Below are 18,647 nucleotides of genomic sequence, written 5' to 3' on the forward strand. Positions count from 1 at the left end.
AACTCCTGGACTCAAGTGATCCTCCCCCCTCAGGCTCACAAGTAGCTGGGACTACAGGTGCACACCACCTTGCCTGGCTAATTTTTTCTTTTTCTATAGAGACAGAGGTCTCGCTTATATTACTCAGGTTGGTCTTGAACTCCTGGAATCAAATGATCCTCCTGCATCGGCCTCCCAAAGCACTGGAATTACAGATGTAAGCCACCATGCCTGCTCCCCTTCCCTTTCTCCTAGCAAGAGCACCCTTCTTTTCTATGGGAAACACATTCCACTGGCATCCTTCAGCACTACCCTAACCTCTCCCTGCTGCAAGGGTAGACAGCTAACCCAGGACAGGCAATTAACTGGCCAGAACCAGGGCATATGCAACTTTCATTTTTTTAATGTTGCATGAAAATATTATTTATCTTGATTGATAAGCTTTTTGGCACCGCCTTCAGTTTTGTGGCCAAAGTGAGTGTCTCACTGACCTCACCCTAGTCTTAGCCCTGGGCCAAGTTCTACTGGAACCACTAGAAGAGAGGCTTTGTCTCCTCCAGGAGCTGAAGTCAGCAAAGTATGGCCTGGGGTCAAATCTGGCCTGCAGACTGTTTTTGTAAGCATAGTGTTACTGGAACACAGCCACACCCACTTGCTCCCATATTGTCTGTGGCCAAGTTTCTGCTCTACTGGCAGAGCTGAGTCCTTGCAATGGAGATTGCATCGCTAACGAAGCCTATAATATGGCCCTTAAGGAGGCAGTGTGCCAACCCCATTCTAGAAGCAGGATCTCTAATAATCATGGAAACCTGGAGTCACCTGGGGCCATTTTCCACCCCATCATGTAGAGAGACCACATCTAGAAATCACAGAGAAGCTGTGCTGAAAGACAGATGGAAACGAATTTGAGAGAAGGCAGGACCCCTGAATCCAACTCAACTCCGATATGAACTCTTAGTTACTTGAGTCAGTAAATAAATGTCCTTCATCGTTTAGTTTATTTTATTTTCCCTTACAGATTCATTGGGATATTTTTTTCTTTTCTTTTCTTTTTTTTTTTTTTTTGAGACAGAGTTTCGCTCTTGTTGCCTAGGCTGGAGTGCAATGATACAATCTCAGCTCACCACAACCTCTGTCTCCTGGATTCAAGCGATTCTCCTGCTTCAGCCTCCCAAGTTGCTGGGATTACAGGCACACGCCACCATGCCCAGCTAATTTTGTATTTTTAGTAGAGATGGGGTATCTCCAGATTGGTCAGCCTGGTCTCTAACTCCCAACCTCAGGTGATCTGCCTGCTTCGGACTCTCAAAGTGCTGCGATTATAGGCATGAGCCACCGCGTCCAGCCTTTTTTTTTTTCCTCTTAAATCAGTCTAAAGGACTTTCTATCATTTGCAACCACAGGAACTAATGCAGTGAGACAGGGTATGTTCTTCAGTCATCTAACAATCAACTACAGAAGACCAAGAACACGCCAGGCACTAAGCAACAGCTGTGCTCCACAGCCATGGCAGGTGACAGGCGTCTCATCGGTGTGACAACAGTGCCCCAAAACAAACAAAGCACTGCTCAACAACAATAACCACCACCCAAAAAAAAAAAAAAAAAAAAAAAAAAAACAGAAAACCCAAGACCAGCCTGGGTCCCACAGTAAAACCCCATCTCTAAAAAAGGAAACAGAAAACCCAGCTACAAGGAGCTGGGTATGACAGCACACACCTGTGGTCTCAGCTACTTGGGAGGCTGAGGCAGAGGAATCCCGGGAGGCTGAGGCAGAGGAATCCCTGGAGGCTAGGAGTTTGAGGCTGGAATGAACTACGATTGTACCACTGCACTCCAGCCTGGGTCGCAGAGCAAGGCCTTGTTTCTAAAAACAAATCAAAACAAAACCAAAACCCACACACAAAGAAAATCCAACGCCATGGAGCTGGGTTAGTCTGGCAGTAGGCCAGAGATACAAAGGCTATGTCAGGCCAGAATCTCCAACCTTTTGACCTCACTGTCCCAGAGGACTGTCGTAACTCTGGGCATCTCATTCACAGTTGAGCATGAAGAAAGGAAACTGGATGAAGCCAGCTCTATCGCCCCTGTTACCAGGAAAGAACAAGTAATCCCAGAAAATCACAAGGGAGCAGAGAACAAAACACAAAACTGGCTTAATCCTTCAGGATCCCTCACCAGGATAAAGGAGGACACACCACCACCTCGAGAAAAATCTAGGTTCTATAAAAGCCGAAAAAAGATAGAGGGCGGAATCTAACAGAATCAGCCACACATGGTATGAGCCATGCCAGGAACAAAGGTAAACCAAGTTCACTCATGTGCCAGCCTGAGAACTCGGTGAGTACAGGTGCTCCCAAATCTGTCACACCCCAAACTGAGCAAGCCTGACTACAAGGCACAAACAGATTGGCAGAGCAGAGTTCCAACAAGGGGCTGCATTCTGTCACTTGGCCATCTTCCAACTAGCCACAGGACTGCCTTCCAGAGCCAGAGCTCAGCATAATACCATTCTACAAGAGTGTACAACACAGCACCTCCTTTATTAAAGAGTGGGAAATAAATTAACCAGGCATGGTGGCATGCACGTGTAGTCCCAGCTACTCAAGAGGCTGAAGTGGGAGGATCGCATGAGCCCATTAGTTTAAGGCTGCAGAGAGCCATGATTCCGCCACTGCGCTCTAGCCTGGCAACAGAGCAAGACCCTGTTTCTTTTAAAAAAAAAAAAAAAAAAAAAAAGTAGGTAATTTCTAAGAAGTACTTCTAAAACTGTGTCTTACTTCCTTTTAGGGGCATACGCCATCATAATCTGAAGAGTCATTTACATTCTGACAGGAGCAAGGCAAAGGACTCATGGAACTCATAGCTCATAGCCTGGATAACTGTGATCTAAAAACTGACAACTCAGAGGCCTAACTCAGTCTCTTTTGAGATGGAGTCTCGCTCTTGTTGCCCAGGCTGGAGTGTGGTGGCACGACCTCTACTCACTGCAACCTCCACCTCCTGGGTTCAAGCAATTCTCCAGTCTCAGCTACCCGAGTAGCTGGGATTACAGGCATGCCATCACCATGACCAGCTAATTTTTGTATTTTTAGTAGAGACGGGGTTTCACCATGTTGGTCAGGCTGCTCTCAAACTCCTGACATCAGGTGATCGGCCTACCTCGACCTCCCAAAGTGCTGGGATTACAGGCATGAGCCACGGTGCCTAGCCAAGTCTTTTTTTTTTTTGAGGTAGAGTCACTGTTACCCAGGCTGGAGTGCCAGGGCGTGATCTCAGCTCACTGCAACTTCCACCTCCCGGGTTCAAGCAGTTCTCCTGCCTCAGCCTCTCAAGTAGCTGGAATTATAAATGCCTACCACCACCACCAGCTGACAGGGTTTTACCATGTTGGCCAAGCTGGTCTCAAACTCCAGACCTCTAGTTATCCACCCACCTCGGCCTCCTATAGTACTGGGATTACAGGCCTAAGTCTTAATTTATAAGATATCAGGATTAAACACTTTTGAAACAAGCAGAAATCGCATTTGCCCAAAAAGTATCAGTCCAGCTCCACTAGATCTTAACATGCTGGGACATGTTCATACCCCTTAGTAAACAGACACTGGCCTAAGCCCCTGCCACCCTGGGTATCGAGGGCCCATGCCCAAGGGACCCTGTGGACAGCCCCATGATCCAGCGACCCAGGAGTTAACACAGAGACCAAGGGGCACAGCACGCTGGCTTCTGACTTCCTCTGTAAGGCCAGTTTCTTACTGCCAGTTGTCAACCACTTTTTTCACCTCAGTGGAGTTCAGCATTTTCTCTGCATCTTTAGCAGACATCCTTCCAAGGCTTCCCTCACCAAAAGCAGCTGATTTGCACGTTCATGAATACAAAAGAAAAACACCAACAGGGAACTGAAAGCAGGGATGGGAGGGTGAGGAAGCGGACTTCCGCTCACCATCAAAAGGATGGACCAGGGCTCCCCTGGCGCATCAGCTCCCTACAAAATTAATTTTTCTACAGAAATGAAATTGTTACCCAAGGTGACCCAATGAAGCAAAATACAAATTCTGCTTTGAGTGCAACCAACCGTTTTCAAAAATCCCCGCTGAGGATCAAGGAAGTCGGTCTCTCTCATTTTACAGTTGTGGGTATATTAGCACCCGCTGCTTCCCACTGACTGTGAAGATGTGTACAGACCGCTGAGGGTAGGGCATCCGCTTCCTGGGAAAATGAGCAGCGTGCCCTAAAGTCAGGATCCTCGAGTGGTTATTTTGAATGCAGTCTTTTGGTGGCCTCTACTATGCAGGGGGCCAGGTGCCTTGCAAGACACTGGAGCTACAAGGATGAGTGAGGTTAGACCCAGTTGCTCACTACCTTCAAAAGAGAGAAACATTAAGAAAACAGGTAGCGTGGCCAGGTGAGGTAGCTCATACCTGTCATCTCAGCACTTCAGGAGGCCCAGGCAGGCGGATCACCTGAGGTCAGTTGTTTCAGACCAGCTTGGTCAACAAGGTGAAACCCCATCTCTGCTAAAATATAAAAATTAGCTGGGCGTGGTGGCACATGCCTGTAATCCCAGCTTCTCAGGAGGCTGAGGCAGGAAAATTGCTAAATCTGGGAGTTGGAGGTTGCAGTGAGCCAAGATCGCACCACTGCACTCCAGGCTGGGACAGAGCAAAACTCTGTTTCAAAAAAAAAGAAAAGGAAAAAGCAAACAGGTAGTGCCATACATAGGTCTGATGAAAGAAGAAGTCGGGACTATAAGAGGGGCACAGTCCAGCTGAACCACGTAGGGAGCTCATGAGCGGCTTTTTAAAACAATTCTGAAACTTCAAAAGAGAAGAGAACAAAACCATATGAGATACCACTTCACATGCAATGTGAAGGATGGCAATTATGAAAACATAAAAGAGGAAGCCAGATACGGTGGCTCAGGCTTGGAATCCTAGCACTTTCGGAGGCCAAGGTGGGAGGATCACCTAGGGCAAGGAGTTTGAGACCAGCCTGGGCAAGATAGGAAGACTCTGTCCCTATAAAAAAATAATTATTATTATACACATATATATGAAAAAAGGGGGGTGGTAATCACTCTCTGGTTCTTACCATGTACACAATTAAAGCTCTATACCTCTTCTCTAATTTAAAAAACCAGCATAAGCTGAGTGTAGTGGCTCACGCCTGTACACCCACAACTTTGGGAGGCCAAGGCAGGCAGATTACTTGAGGCCAGGAGTTCAAGACCAGCTTGACCAACATGGTAAAAACTTCTCTCCACTAAAAATACAAAAATTAGGCAAGCACAGTGACGCATGCTTGAAATTCCAGCTACTCAGGAAGCTGAGGCAGGAGAATCACCTGAACTCAGGAGGCGGAGGCTGCAGTGAGCCAAGATCGCACCACTACACTCCAGCCTGGACAACAGAGTGAGACTCCGTCTCACAAAAATAAATTAATTAAAATAAAAAATCAGGCTGGGTGCAGTGGCTCACACCTGTAATCTCAGCACTTTGGGAGGCCGAGATGGGCAGATCATGAGGTCAGGAGATCAACACCATCCTGGCCATGGTAAAACCCCATATCTCTACTAAAACACAAAAAAATTATCCGGGCATGGTGGCGCATGCCTTTAGTCCCAGCTACTCAGGAGGCTGAGGCAGGGGAATCGCTTGAATCCAAGAGATGGAGGTTGCAGTGAGCAACAATCGTGCTATAGCACTCTAGCCTGGCGAAAGAGTTAATATTTATTTATTAAGACTCCGTCTTAAAAAATAAATAAATAAATACTAGCATTGGTAAGGCTATGGAGTTGGCAAGTATGTGGAGCAATTGGACCTCTTGTGCATTGCTAATGGGAATGTAACATGGTAAACCATTATGGAAAACCCTCTGATGATTCCTAAAAACTTAAACATGGAATTACCATATGATCCAGGATTCTCCTTCTGGGTATATGCCCCAAAAGAATTAAAAGTGGAAAAAACAAATATTTGTAGCTCCATATTCACAGCAGTACCATTCACAATAGCCCATAAATGGGAGACACCCATAATTGGAAGACACCCAACTGTCATGGGAATAAACAAAGTATCGGCTCTACATACCCTCAAAAATATTATTCAGCCTTTAAAAAGAAGGAAATTCTGACACATATTACAACATGGATGATCCTTGAAGATGTTATGCTAAATGAAGCCAGACACAAAAAAACAATTATTGCATGATTCCATTTATACAAGGAATCCAAAGTAGAATGCACTAAGGCAGAAAGTAGAATATTGGCTGCCGGAGGCAGGAGTCTGGGAAAGTGTGTGTTAGTGTTTAATAAGTACACAGTTTTGGTTTCTAAAAATGGAAAGATTCTGAGATGAATGATGGTAATGACTATTGTACAATAATGTGAATGTACGTTAAGTACACTTACACTGAATTGTACACCTCAAATGGCTGAAATGGGAAATATTATGTAGATTTTGCCATATATATTTTTTTTTAAAAGAGAGAATAGAAATTTGGCCAGTAGGAGCTTGGGTTAGAGTTGAAGAAGGAAAGAGGGCAGCGGAAGGGAAGAACTCCCAGACTTGAAGAGTTTCAAGACAGTAGAAACCAGGAGGGCTGTTCAAAATACAGGATTGGTCCAGGTACAGTGGCTCATGCCTGTAATCCCAGCACTTTGGGAGTCTGAGGCAGTCACATCACTTGAGGTCAGGAGTTCAAGACCAGCCTGGCCAACATGGGAAAACCCCATCTCTACTAAAAATACAAAAATTAGGAGGTATGGTGGTACATGTCTGTAGACCTAGCTACTCGGGAGGCTGAAGCACAACAATCGCTTGAACCCAGAAGGCAGAGGCTGCAATGAGCCGAGGTCGCGCCACTGCACTCCAGCCTGGGTGACAGAGCAAGATGCGGTCTCAAAAAAAATAAAAATAAAAACAAATACAGGACTGAATCATCTAAATTAGTGAGAGGCACCAAGCAAGGCACAGGCAGTGGCGCTGAAGGCCCTGCCCCACACATGAGCTGCCCTTAGTGCTTTAGTTGCTGAATTGTGGAGAGGTCCCAAGAGTCCCAAGGCAGGGGCATGGCAGGAAGGGAGCTTGTGGGGCTCAGGCCACCATTTCTTTGCCAACTGGATATAAGAATGGTGATGTTTTACCTGCCACTGCCTGTCAGCCCTGGTGTACAGCACAGCATACGAGGTAGAACAGAGACAGGCAGTCGGGGAGAGAGCCCTAGAAGCCATGTCAAGAACTGGGTGCTTTGTCCCAACTCTACAAGAGACCCATGGAAGAGCTTTAAGTCAGTGGAGGTATGCGGAATAAGTCAGGGAGTGGGACGGTCATTAAAGAAGACTACTCCATGATGCGCAAAGTGGCTTAGAGCTGATCAAGACTGAAAGCAGAAATACACAACTTGGGGAGAAAGGAAAGAACTCACTGAGGATAGAGAAGCTGCGAATAGCTCAGGGACCCATATGAGAGACAGAAAACAGTGCTCTGTGCAGGACTGGTTTAGGAGCAGAGAAGCAGGAGAAGGCTAGGAGGAAGCCCAAGAGCGGTCCAGGAAACCTGGGTAAAGGGCAGAGCCATTTACTAAGCAAGAAACACAGGAACACATATGGATGAAGATCAGAATTCAGTCTTGGAGGCCAATGAGCCCATGCTTTACAACCAAATAGACATTCAAGAGACAAGAGTTCAAGGAAGGGATCTGGGCTGCAAGTCTGACTAAGAATAAAAGGCACATACATAGCAACTTCACCAACGAATCCAAACAATATGCGTAGAAACAAGAGCCAACAATGAATCCAAGCATGAATAATACTTGAGGGTACAGAAGTGATATGCCAAGAAGGATCAGAAAAGAAGAAGAAAGCGTGCCAGGAGGCTATGGCATCGCAGAAAGCAGGGGAAGGCAGTGTTTCAAAGTCAGAAGATCCTCAGCGCCCAAGGCTGCTGAACAGACAGGGAAGATTACAACTTAAATTTTACAGGCAGCTCAGCAACAGTAACTGTGTCTCTGGTGTATTCTGAACAGCACCAATCACCTTGTAATTTTTTTTGAGACTCAGTCTCGTTCTGTCGCCCAGGCTGGAGTGCATTGGCACGATCTCAACTCACCGCAACCTCTGTCTCCTGGGTTCAAGCAATTCTAAATGTGAGCCACCGTGCTCTCATTATCTTATTGGTAGGTAATAATTGTACATATTTATGTGGTATGTGTGATATTTTGATACATGCACAGAATGCATAATGACTACAACAGATCTTTGCCTCTTTTTCTCTTTCTTTGGGCAGTCTGAGTCTTTCAGACTATTCTTTGATTCATTTCTGAAAATGAGTAACTGGTAAAATAAACAAGAATCAAAGATCTAGGAGCCTCTCTGAGCCTACTCTAGCCCCAGGAGACTGCCCAAAGAGAGAGAGAAAAAAAAAACAAAGATCTGTTGAAGTCATTACACATTCTATGCATGTATCAAAATATCACATGTACCAAGGCCGGGCACAATGGCTCACACCTGTAATCCCAGCACTTTGGGAGGCCAAGGTGGGCGGATCACAATGTCAGGAGTTCAAGACCAGCCTGGTCAACGTGGCAAAACCCCATCTCTACTAAAACTACAAAAATTAGCCAGGCATGGTGGCACACACCTGTAATCCCAGCTACTCAAGAGGCTGAGGAAGAGTATTGCTTGAACCCAGGAGGCAGAGGGTGCAGTAAGCCGAGACTGCACCACTGCACTCCAGCCTGGCAAGAAAGCAAGACTCCATCTCAATAAGAGAAAAAAAAAGATCTGCTGGACCCAGGCACGGTGGCTGACATCTGTAATCCCAGCTAGTTGGCAGGCTGAGATGAAGGATCACTCAAGTCCAGGAGTTTAAGATCAGCCTGGCCATCAGAATGAGATCCCTATCTCTAAAAAAGTTTAAAAACCAGCCAGTCATGGTGGTGCAAGCCTGCAGTCCCAGCTACTTCAGAGGCTCAGCAAGGGGATCACTTGAGCCTAGGAGTTCCAGGCTTCAGTGAGCCATGATCACACCACTACACTCCAGCATGGGCAACGAAGCAAGTCCCCAGCTCTAAATAGATATAAATAAATAAATAAATAAATAAATAAATAAATAGAGCTGTTGAAGGGCTGAGAAAAAAGAAAGCATAATACAGCAACAGGAGGAAGAGGGAAAGACTAAAAATTCTGTGAGCACAGAATTTCCACCACTGCCACTAAATGCAACAAGGTCCAACTTTTGGCTGTGAAAGGGGAACCAGCTGAAGACAGCACATTTTACTCAGCAATGACACTGATATATCAAAGTGATAAGAAAGATTCCAGGATTCCCAGCAGCAGCCACAGGCAGGGCTCGAACTGAAAGCTCAGGGGAGGAGGAAACCACAGGACATTTGTTACATGACATGATCCACTTCAAGGTTCAGCTCCAAAGTAGAACACCATGAACAGTTTCCTCATCTGTACAGTGGTGATAATAAAGGTCCCTACTACTCACAGAGCTATCGAAGGACTGAACGAGTTAATTTATATCAAAGTGCAAGGCTTGCACTAAGCACTAAGTGTTAATAGTTATTATTTAGCATGTGCCTGTCATTCACATGGAAATGTTTTTCCAACATTAAATTGGATGATAACACAATCTCTGGGGTTTCTGTTGCTGGTGTTTAAGACATTTAATTATGAAATGCCATGCTATCCTCAGGCATCAAATTAAAACAGATTATTAATTTCCCAGCAACTGGCACGCCACACTGGTGAAATAAACCAGTGTGCTGCAGATCCCTGAACCCAGAGGAGACTGTACCATGTGGCTCTGAGAATTCTGCACAAAAGATGACTTCATTTAAATTCAGATGCCAGACAACACCATAACGTTTTGACTACAATTAAGACATAGATTTCTGTGTGCACACATACCACCACCAAGTCCCACACAATGACTTCCCCGCCCACTATTAAAAAATAAACAAAAAAGAAAAAGAGAGAGCAGAAGGAACACAAGCTCCTCCAAGCTATGGCCAGGCAGAGCAGTACCTGTTTCGGTTTTGCTGGCAAAGCCCGCTGCCTGCTTGATCGCTGCTGCTGTGAGTGCCAATCCTCGACTCCTCTTCAAGCCATGCTGTAGGACGGCTTCAAACTGGGCACACAGACAGGTGACCCTGGGAGAGAACCAATGACTCATCAGTCCCCCCCCGAAAAGGGAGTACCAACTAGGGCAGCCCCAGCATCTCCAGGGAGTGAGTAAGCTGCCAGGTGTAAAATTCCGTGTGAAGGCAAACAGGAGACACCTGGATCTGCAGGCTGGGTAACTAACCTGCGACACTCCACACACCTCCCGTGTTGATGTTCATTTCACAGAGCTCAGGATGTCCAGCATAGTCTACCCATATACATCAGACTGGCACAGTAACAATTCACAGGGAACAAGGGAATAGGGACTGGTGCCAGCTGTCAGGGGTGCAGTGGGGGGTGGGGGGGGAGGACAACAAGTTAAAAACCAATCAGTTCCATGTGGGGAGCAGTTGGATGTTAATTGCATCCAATTCACAAGTTTTAACTCTAATTCATATCACATGTAGTTCAAAACAAGATTATGTTTTTGGAGACTGAATTTACCAGGCTGCCAAATTGGAAACAGTGTGTGATTTCATGGCCTGTTATATGCTCTAAAATATATATATATATTTTTTTTTTCTGATTCTCGTTCTTGATTCTGTTATAAGAGATTACATGCTCTAAAAATAACAATCATATGAATTCTGACTCTTGTTTTTTATTCTGTTATAAGAGATTACATTGTGAACTCAGATTGTCAGTTAATGGAATTTTCAATTAAGTTACAATTACTGTGCATTTAATTGAAATTGTTTCTCAATAACCAAAGAAATAAGAGATTCAGGAACAAAGAGATGAGGTCACAGCAATTACACTTGATTCTTAGCAATCTTCTCAGGGCTCCCAAGTCTCTGCCTGATTCAGTCTGTGGACACTACTGAGCCCCTTCCACTCACTCATGCAACAAACGTGCAGAAATTCTGAACATCTCCCACATGCCACACACTGCTCTAGGCTCTGAGGAGATGAAGGTGGGAGTGAGACAGGCAAGGTTTCTGCCTCACTCATGTGCATGGTTCTAGCAAAGGGAGGTACACAAATAAGTTAACCAGACCATTTCAGTTAATCAAAACTTAGAAGTAAAAAAGACAGGATGGCCGGGCGCGGTGGCTCAAGCCTGTAATCCCAGCACTTTGGGAAGCCGAGGCGGGTGGATCACGAGGTCAAGAGATCGAGACCATCCTGGTCAACATGGTGGAACCCCGTCTCTACTAAAAATACAAAAAATTAGCTGGGCATGGTGGCGCGTGCCTGTAATCCCAGCTACTCAGGAGGCTGAGGCAGGAGAATTGCTTGAATCCAGGAGGCGGAGGTTGCAGTGAGCCGAGATCATGCCATTGCACTCCAGCCTGGGTAACAAGAGCAAAACTCCGTCTCAAAAAAAAAAAAAAAAAAAAAAAAAAAAAAGACAGGATGAGGTGGGTGGTGGGAGGTGGGAGGTGGCAGGTGGTGATGGGGCAGGGACAGGCTTAGATTCTGTGGGCTGAATGGAGGTGGCCTTGGAGTTATAAGCTGGACATGACAAGGGCAGGAAGCTGGACAGACAGGCCCAGTGCAAAGGCCCTGAGGCCACCGCCAACCGGCTCAGCCTCGCCCGGCCTTGGGCATTTGCTGCTCCACCCATCCTGACACCCGTGTTAACAATACTCTACATGTTTATCACTCTGTGGGTAGTAAAATATTTTCACATCCATTATTTTACTCCTCTCATCAACACTATGATATAGATGAGACAAGTATTATTATCTCTATTTTACACTTGAAGAAGCTGCAGCTAAGGACACTTAAATGACCTCCTGAAAACTGCACAATAAGCAGCGACATCTGTACCTAAACCCCATCCTCACAAGTTGATCCAATGTACTTTCCTCCATCCCCAATATCACCAAAACAAACATCCTTTATTCTCAGATAAATGTCCTTACTCAATCTTTACTTGTCATCTGTCTATACCAGACAACCCTAACACAGCATCAGCCAATCAACAGCATTCCTACCTTTTCACTGTATTCTATGCCCATGACAGACATCACTAATCCATCCCAGCATTGTAGGCCACCACTGGCAAATGACCACAGCTGGCCCTCCACAGAAAGAAGCGTATTAGCCATCACAAATCGAATACTTCCCCTTAACAACACTGCTTGGTTTTCACCTTCTATATTATCTTTCCCGGATCCCTGACACCTAGCTCAGTACCTGGTACATAGTGTGTGCCCCACAAATGTTTTTCCAGTGGGTAGGTAAATGAATGATTAACCTTGAACCAGAGATCCCACAATACTCCCCTACATTGAAACAAGCCTCTTTTCTGGGCAGATACCACTCTTAATTATTATAGATGTGTATATGCTAGTCTCTGTACACACAGGCATGTATTTTAAGACTTCCTGAAAGCTGGGACATCACCAAAACTCTGTAAATACCACAGAAACCAAAACCATGGCACACAGGAACACTGACCCAGATCAGCTGTCTGTCTCAGAGAGACAAAGGAAAAAAAACAAAAACAAAAACCTGGAGTGTGTTGAGAGTTCCCTGTAATTAACCAAAGCCTCTATCTTTAAAATAATCTTTTGCAAATACAGCAATCAACTCAACAATCACTATCAGTTTGCTTGGTTCCAATGCACAAGTCAGTAACTGCCCAGCCAGCTCTAGATAAAACCAGGGCCCTAAGAGGAATGGAATGCAGGTGAACTGCACAAATCCAGTCCCCAAGGTTTGGGTTATATCATCAGTACTGTGTTACAGAGGCACACAGGTCACAATTAACCTAATATGCACGAATATCCAGGTGGATGCTAGTCCTATAATTAGATCATTATGATGCCTTCCTTGCCAAAGACCATTCTACTTAACATCTCCCCATGTCCCCTTTCCACCTCCCCTTTGGATCTGAGCACTATCTACTGGTCATTCAAGACTCAGCTCTTGGCCAGGCGCAGTGGCTCACACTTGTAATCCCAGCACTGTGGAAGGCCAGGCAGATGGATCACCTGGGGTCAGGAGTCCAGATCAGCCTGGCCAACATGGTGAAATCCAGTCTCTACTAAAAGAAAAAAAAAAAAAAAAAAAAAAAAAAAAAAAATATATATATATATATATATATATATATATATATATATACACACACACACACACACAAAAATTAGCTAGGTGTGGTGACAAATGCCTGTAATCCCAGCTACTCGGGAGGCTGAGGCAGGAGAATCGCTTGAATTAAGGAGGCAGAGGCTGCTGAGCTGAGATTGTACCATTGCACTCCAGCCTGGGCAACAAGAGCAAAACACAGTCTCAAAAGAAAAAAAAAGACTTAGCTCTCGTATTCCCTCCTCCAGTAAGCCTTTCTGAATGTTTCCTCATTCTGAGCTTCCTCTTAATACAGTGCTCGCCACTCTGTTAACAACAGTCGGATTTCCAGGGCTGCCTGCTCCTGCTAACTGTGAGCTCCCATGCACTTAGCGCCATGCCTGGTTGCCATAGAGAATGTGACCAACATGATCTCTCTAGTCAGGGAACTCAAGATTATAAACCTGATGTACATTTTGGTGGGAGATGCATCTCAGGAGATTTCATATAATTTGTCATTTGAATCCAGGTCAGTTAAAACTACTGAATCAAATAGAACATACTTGTCCAAGCACAGGAATCTACTCTTTAGCTTCTGGTGGACACATTACAGAAGCACCAACTTATGACTATGACATACAGCATGTCACACTAAAGCTTTCCATTGCTTCCCATCTTATATGGGAAGCAATAGATGATAATTCCCAAAAAATGAAAGGGGCACTAGCTTTAGTACAGTCCTTTATTTTCTTTTTTCTTTCCCTTTTTTTTTTTCTGAGACAGGGTCTTGCTCTATTGCCCAGGCTGGAGTGTGGTGGTGTAATCATGGCTCACTGCAGCCTCAACCTCCCAGGCTCAAACGATCCTCCCACCTCAGCCTACCAAGTGAGTGAGACTATGGTCATGCACTACCATATGCAGCTAATTTTTTTTATTTTTTGTAGAGATAGGGTCTCACTTGACAGGGCTAGGGTTTCCTTATTTTCTGGGCCTAGTCTCTGCAATTTCTCAGAATGCTCTCTGCTATAAACACCCTGGCTTCACTATGGAGGTCAGCTGCCTCCTTGCCATTTGATCATATCACACTTCCATTCCAACTTAATGAACTAGGAATATCATTTTAAAGAAGTGGGTCACTTAACAACAGGATTATTTTAATTTTTTAAAAAGCACCAGTGAGGTGGGGTACAGTAGCTCACACTTATAATCCCAGCACTTTGGGAGGCCAAGGTGGGTGGATCACTTGAGGCCAGGCGTTCAAGACCAGCCTGCCAACATGGTGAAATCTCATCTCTACTTAAGACACAAAAACTAGTTGGATGTGATGGCAGTCACCTGTAATTCCAGCCACTCAGGAGGCTGATGCAGGAGAATTCCTTGAACCCTGGGGGCATAGGTTACAATGAGCCAAAATCACACTACTGTACTCCAGCTTGGGCAACAGAGCAAGACTGTCTCAAAAACAAAAAAAGAAGTACCAGTCACGCCGGCCACGATGGTTCACGCCTGTAATCTCAACACTTTGGGAAGCCAAGGCAGGCAGATTGCTTTGAATGCAGGGTTCAAGACCAGCCTGGGCAACATGGCAAACATGAGATTTTGTACTAAAACTACAAAAACTAGCCGGATGTGGTGGCACGTGCCTATAGTCTCAGCTACTTGAGAGGCTGAAGTGAGAAGATGGCCTGGGAGACAGAGACTGAAGTAAGCCTAGATTGTGCCACTACAATCCAGCCTGGGTCACAGAGCCAGGCCCTAACTCAAGGGGAAAAAAAATTTGCAGCAGCAGCAGCAGCAGTCAACAAAACCACTCCAAATTTTTAGGTATACAGCTGTTTCCCAGATGAATGGATAAATAAAAAGTTGTCTATCTGGGATGGAGATAGCAAACCACCACAGCATGTGTGTACCTATGCAACAATCCTGCAAGATCTGCACATGCACCCCAGAACTTAAAGTACACTTAGGCCGGGCGCGGTGGCTCAAGCCTGTAATCCCAGCACTTTGGGAGGCTGAGGCGGGTGGATCACGAGGTCAGGAGATCGAGACCATCCTGGTCAACATGGTGAAACCCCGTCTCTACTAAAAATACAAAAAACTAGCTGGGCATGGTGGCTCGTGCCTGTAACTCCAGCTACTCAGGAGGCTGAGGTAGGAGAATTGCCTGAACCCAGGAGGCGGAGGTTGCGGTGAGCTGAGATCGCGCCATTGCACTCCAGCCTGGGTAACAAGAGTGAAACTCCGTCTCAAAAAAAATAAAATAAAATAAAATAAAGTACACTTAAAAAAAAAAAAAAAGCTGTCTATCCATACAATGGAATATCATCTAGCAACAAAAAAAAGACTAAGGAGCTGGGCCAATGGCTCACGCCCGTAATTCCAGCACTTTGGCAGGTCAAGGCAGGCAGATCACCCGAGATCAGGAGGTTGAGACCAGCCTGGCCAACATGGGGAAACCCCATCTCTACTAAAAATTCAAAAACAGCAGAGATTGTGGTGAGCCAAGATCGCACCATTGCACTCCAGCCTGCGCTACAGAGCAAGACTCGGTCTAAAAAAATGAATAAAGTACTGATCCATGCTACAACATGGAAGAACCTTGAAAATATTATGCCAGACCCAAATACCACACACTATATGATTCCATGAAATGTCTAGGAAGGGTAAATACAGACACTCTCCTACATAACCATGGTTTAATTTATGATTTTCAACTCTACAATAGGATTATTAGGACGTAACCCCATCATAAATCAAGGAACATTTGGCTATAGAAACAGAAAGTCAGTTAATTAGTGGCTGTCTAAGACTGGGGTTGAAAGTAGAAATTAACTGTTACTTAGCACAAGGGAATTTTAGGGGATAACAGAAATGCTCAAAAACTGAATTGTGAAAACTGAAAACTATAAATTTATTAAAAAGTGCACACACACACACACACACACACACACACACACACACATCCCTGTAATCCCAGCTACTCCAGAGGCTGAGGCTGCAGAATCAGTTGAACCCAGGAGGCAGAAGTTGCAGTGAGCTGAGATCATGCCATTACCCTCCATTCTGGGCCACAAGAGCAAAACTCGGCCTCAAAAAAATATAAAAAATAAAAAAAAAAATCACTGAATTGTGTACTTACAAGGAGTATATTTTTATGGGATGTAAATTAGACCTCAACAAAGCTGCTTTTAAAAAAAAAAACCTCCCCCAAGTGCTCAGTAAAGGTCTGATAAAGTAGCAAAACATTTAGTGAATGGAAAATGAAGTAACTTCCTCCTGCTGCATTTAAAAGTGTCCACTAAGATCAGCATAGCTGGACTGTGCGCCAGTTCAACTAGTTTTCTGTTAATATTTGGCAAGCATTTGTTTTCACGAGCTTTCTCCTATATTTCTCTTTTTTTTTTTTAGATGAAGTCTCATTCTGTCACTCAAGGCCAGAGTGCAATGACACAATCTCAGTTCAGTGCAACCTCCACCTCCTAGGTTCAAGAGATTCTCCTGCCTCAACCTCCAGAGTAGATGGGATTACAGGGGTGTGCCACTATGCCTGGCCAATTTTTTTGTATTTTTAGTAGAAATGAGATTTCACCATGTTGGGCATGCTGGTCTTGAACTCCTGACCTCAAGTGATCTGCCCGCCTCCATCTCCCAAAGTGCTAGGATTACAGTAGTGAGCCACTGCACCCAGCCTGTCCCATATTTTTCTTTCTTTCTTTCTTTCGGAGCTGGAGCCTTGCTCCGTCACCAGCTTGAGCACAGTGCTGCGAGCTCAGCTCACTGCAACCTCTGCCTCACAGGTTCAAGCAATTTTCCTGCCTCAGCCTCCCAAGTAGCTGGGACTATAGGCGTGCACCACCACGCCCAGCTAATTTTTGTATTTTTAGTAGACAGGGGTTCACCATGTTGTCCAGGATGGTCTCAATCTCTTGACCTCATGATCCACCCACCTCAGCTTCCCAAAATGCTGCAATTACAAGCGTGAGCCACTGCTCTTGGCCCTGTCCTATATTTCAAAATTGCTTAATCTACCACACTACTCTATTAAAAGATTTCTAAGAATCCTATACTTTTGTATGGCAAATGTTAGAACAACAGGATCAGCCATGAATGCTGCATTTTTATGAACTAAATCAAATTAACCTTGTGAACAGAAGGACCTATTTCAACTTGATTCTTTTTTTTTTTGTTTTTTTGTTTGTTTGTTTTTTTGAGGAGGAGTTTCGCTCTTGTTACCCAGGCTGGAGTACAATGGCATGATCTCGGCTCACCGCAACCTCCACCTCCTGGGTTCAGGCAATTCTCCTGCCTCAGCCTCCTGAGTAGCTGGGATTACAGGCACGCGCCACCATGCCCAGCTAATTTTTTGTATTTTTAGTAGAGACAGGGTTTCACCATGTTGACCAGGATGGTCTCGATCTCTTGACCTCGTGATCCACCCGCCTCGGCCTCCCAAAGTGCTGGGATTACAGGCTTCATCCACCGCGCCCGGCCTTCTTTTTTTTTTGTTTTTTGAGGAGTCTTGCTCTGCTGCCCATGCTGGAGTGCAATGGCGTGATCTGGGCTCACTGCAACCTTCACTTCCCAGGTTCAAGCAATTGTCCTGCCTCAGCCTCTCAAGTAGCTGGGATTACAGGCATGCGCCACCATGCCTGGCTAATTTTTTGTAGTTTTAGTAGAAACAAGGTTTCACCATATTGGCCAGACTGGTCTCAAACTCCTGACCTTGTGATCTGCCCGCCCTGCCCTCCAAAGTGCTGGGATTACAGGTGTGAGCCCAGTGACCTGTTTACTATGTTACAGCTTTACTGAAGCCTTTTTGAGAAAACCAAGTATGATCATGAACATGGATTAGATTATCTGCTGTATCTATGAAAATTTGTCAATAAACAGCATGAGCCATATATCAGGTTTCAGAGAGTTAAGTACAAGGTCATTACACAACAATCATTTGAAATGGGCCATGAGGCCAGGCGCAGCGGCTCACACCGATAATCTCAGCACTTTGGGAGGCCTACAAGGGTTGACTGCCTGAGATCAGGAGTTCCTGACCAGCCTAGCCAACACGGTGAAACTCCATCTCTACTAAAAATACAAAAGTTAGCTGGATGTGGTGGTGAGCGCCTGTAATCCCAGCTACTCAGGAAGCTGAGACAGAACAATTGCTTGAACCCAGGAAATGGAAGTTCCAGTGAACTGGGATGGCGCCACTGCATGCTAGTCTGGGCAACATGGCAAGAGTCAGAAAGAGAAAAGGAAAGGGAAAGGGAAGGGGAAGAGAAGGAGAAAGGGAAGAAGAAAGGGAAGCGAAGGAAAGGGAAGGAGACCATGAGCTATATTTGTTTAATTAACTAACTTTTTAAAAAGGTTCACACACTTAATCCATAAATTTCACTAGCAGAAATCAATCCTAGACTACACTCTGTAAATCAAAGATATAAATCTAAGAATAGGTGAGGATCAGTGGCTCTCACCTGTAATCCCAG

General features: G+C 45.1%; 1 protein-coding gene across 3 annotated transcripts in view; it reads right to left on the reverse strand.

Annotated features, from left to right (window-relative positions):
- SNX29 (sorting nexin 29) overlaps positions 1 to 18,647 on the reverse strand; it is a 596,746-nt gene that overhangs the window by 526,060 nt on the left and 52,039 nt on the right. For all 3 annotated transcript variants that reach the window (XM_074382212.1, XM_039477976.2, XM_074382213.1), the window contains exon 4: positions 10,012 to 10,136. In XM_074382212.1, the coding sequence (XP_074238313.1) occupies positions 10,012 to 10,136 (125 nt within the window). The remainder of the gene's footprint in view (positions 1 to 10,011; positions 10,137 to 18,647) is intronic.

This window comes from Saimiri boliviensis, chromosome 12 (genome assembly GCF_048565385.1).
Source record: "Saimiri boliviensis isolate mSaiBol1 chromosome 12, mSaiBol1.pri, whole genome shotgun sequence".
NCBI classification, from domain to species: domain Eukaryota; kingdom Metazoa; phylum Chordata; class Mammalia; order Primates; family Cebidae; genus Saimiri; species Saimiri boliviensis.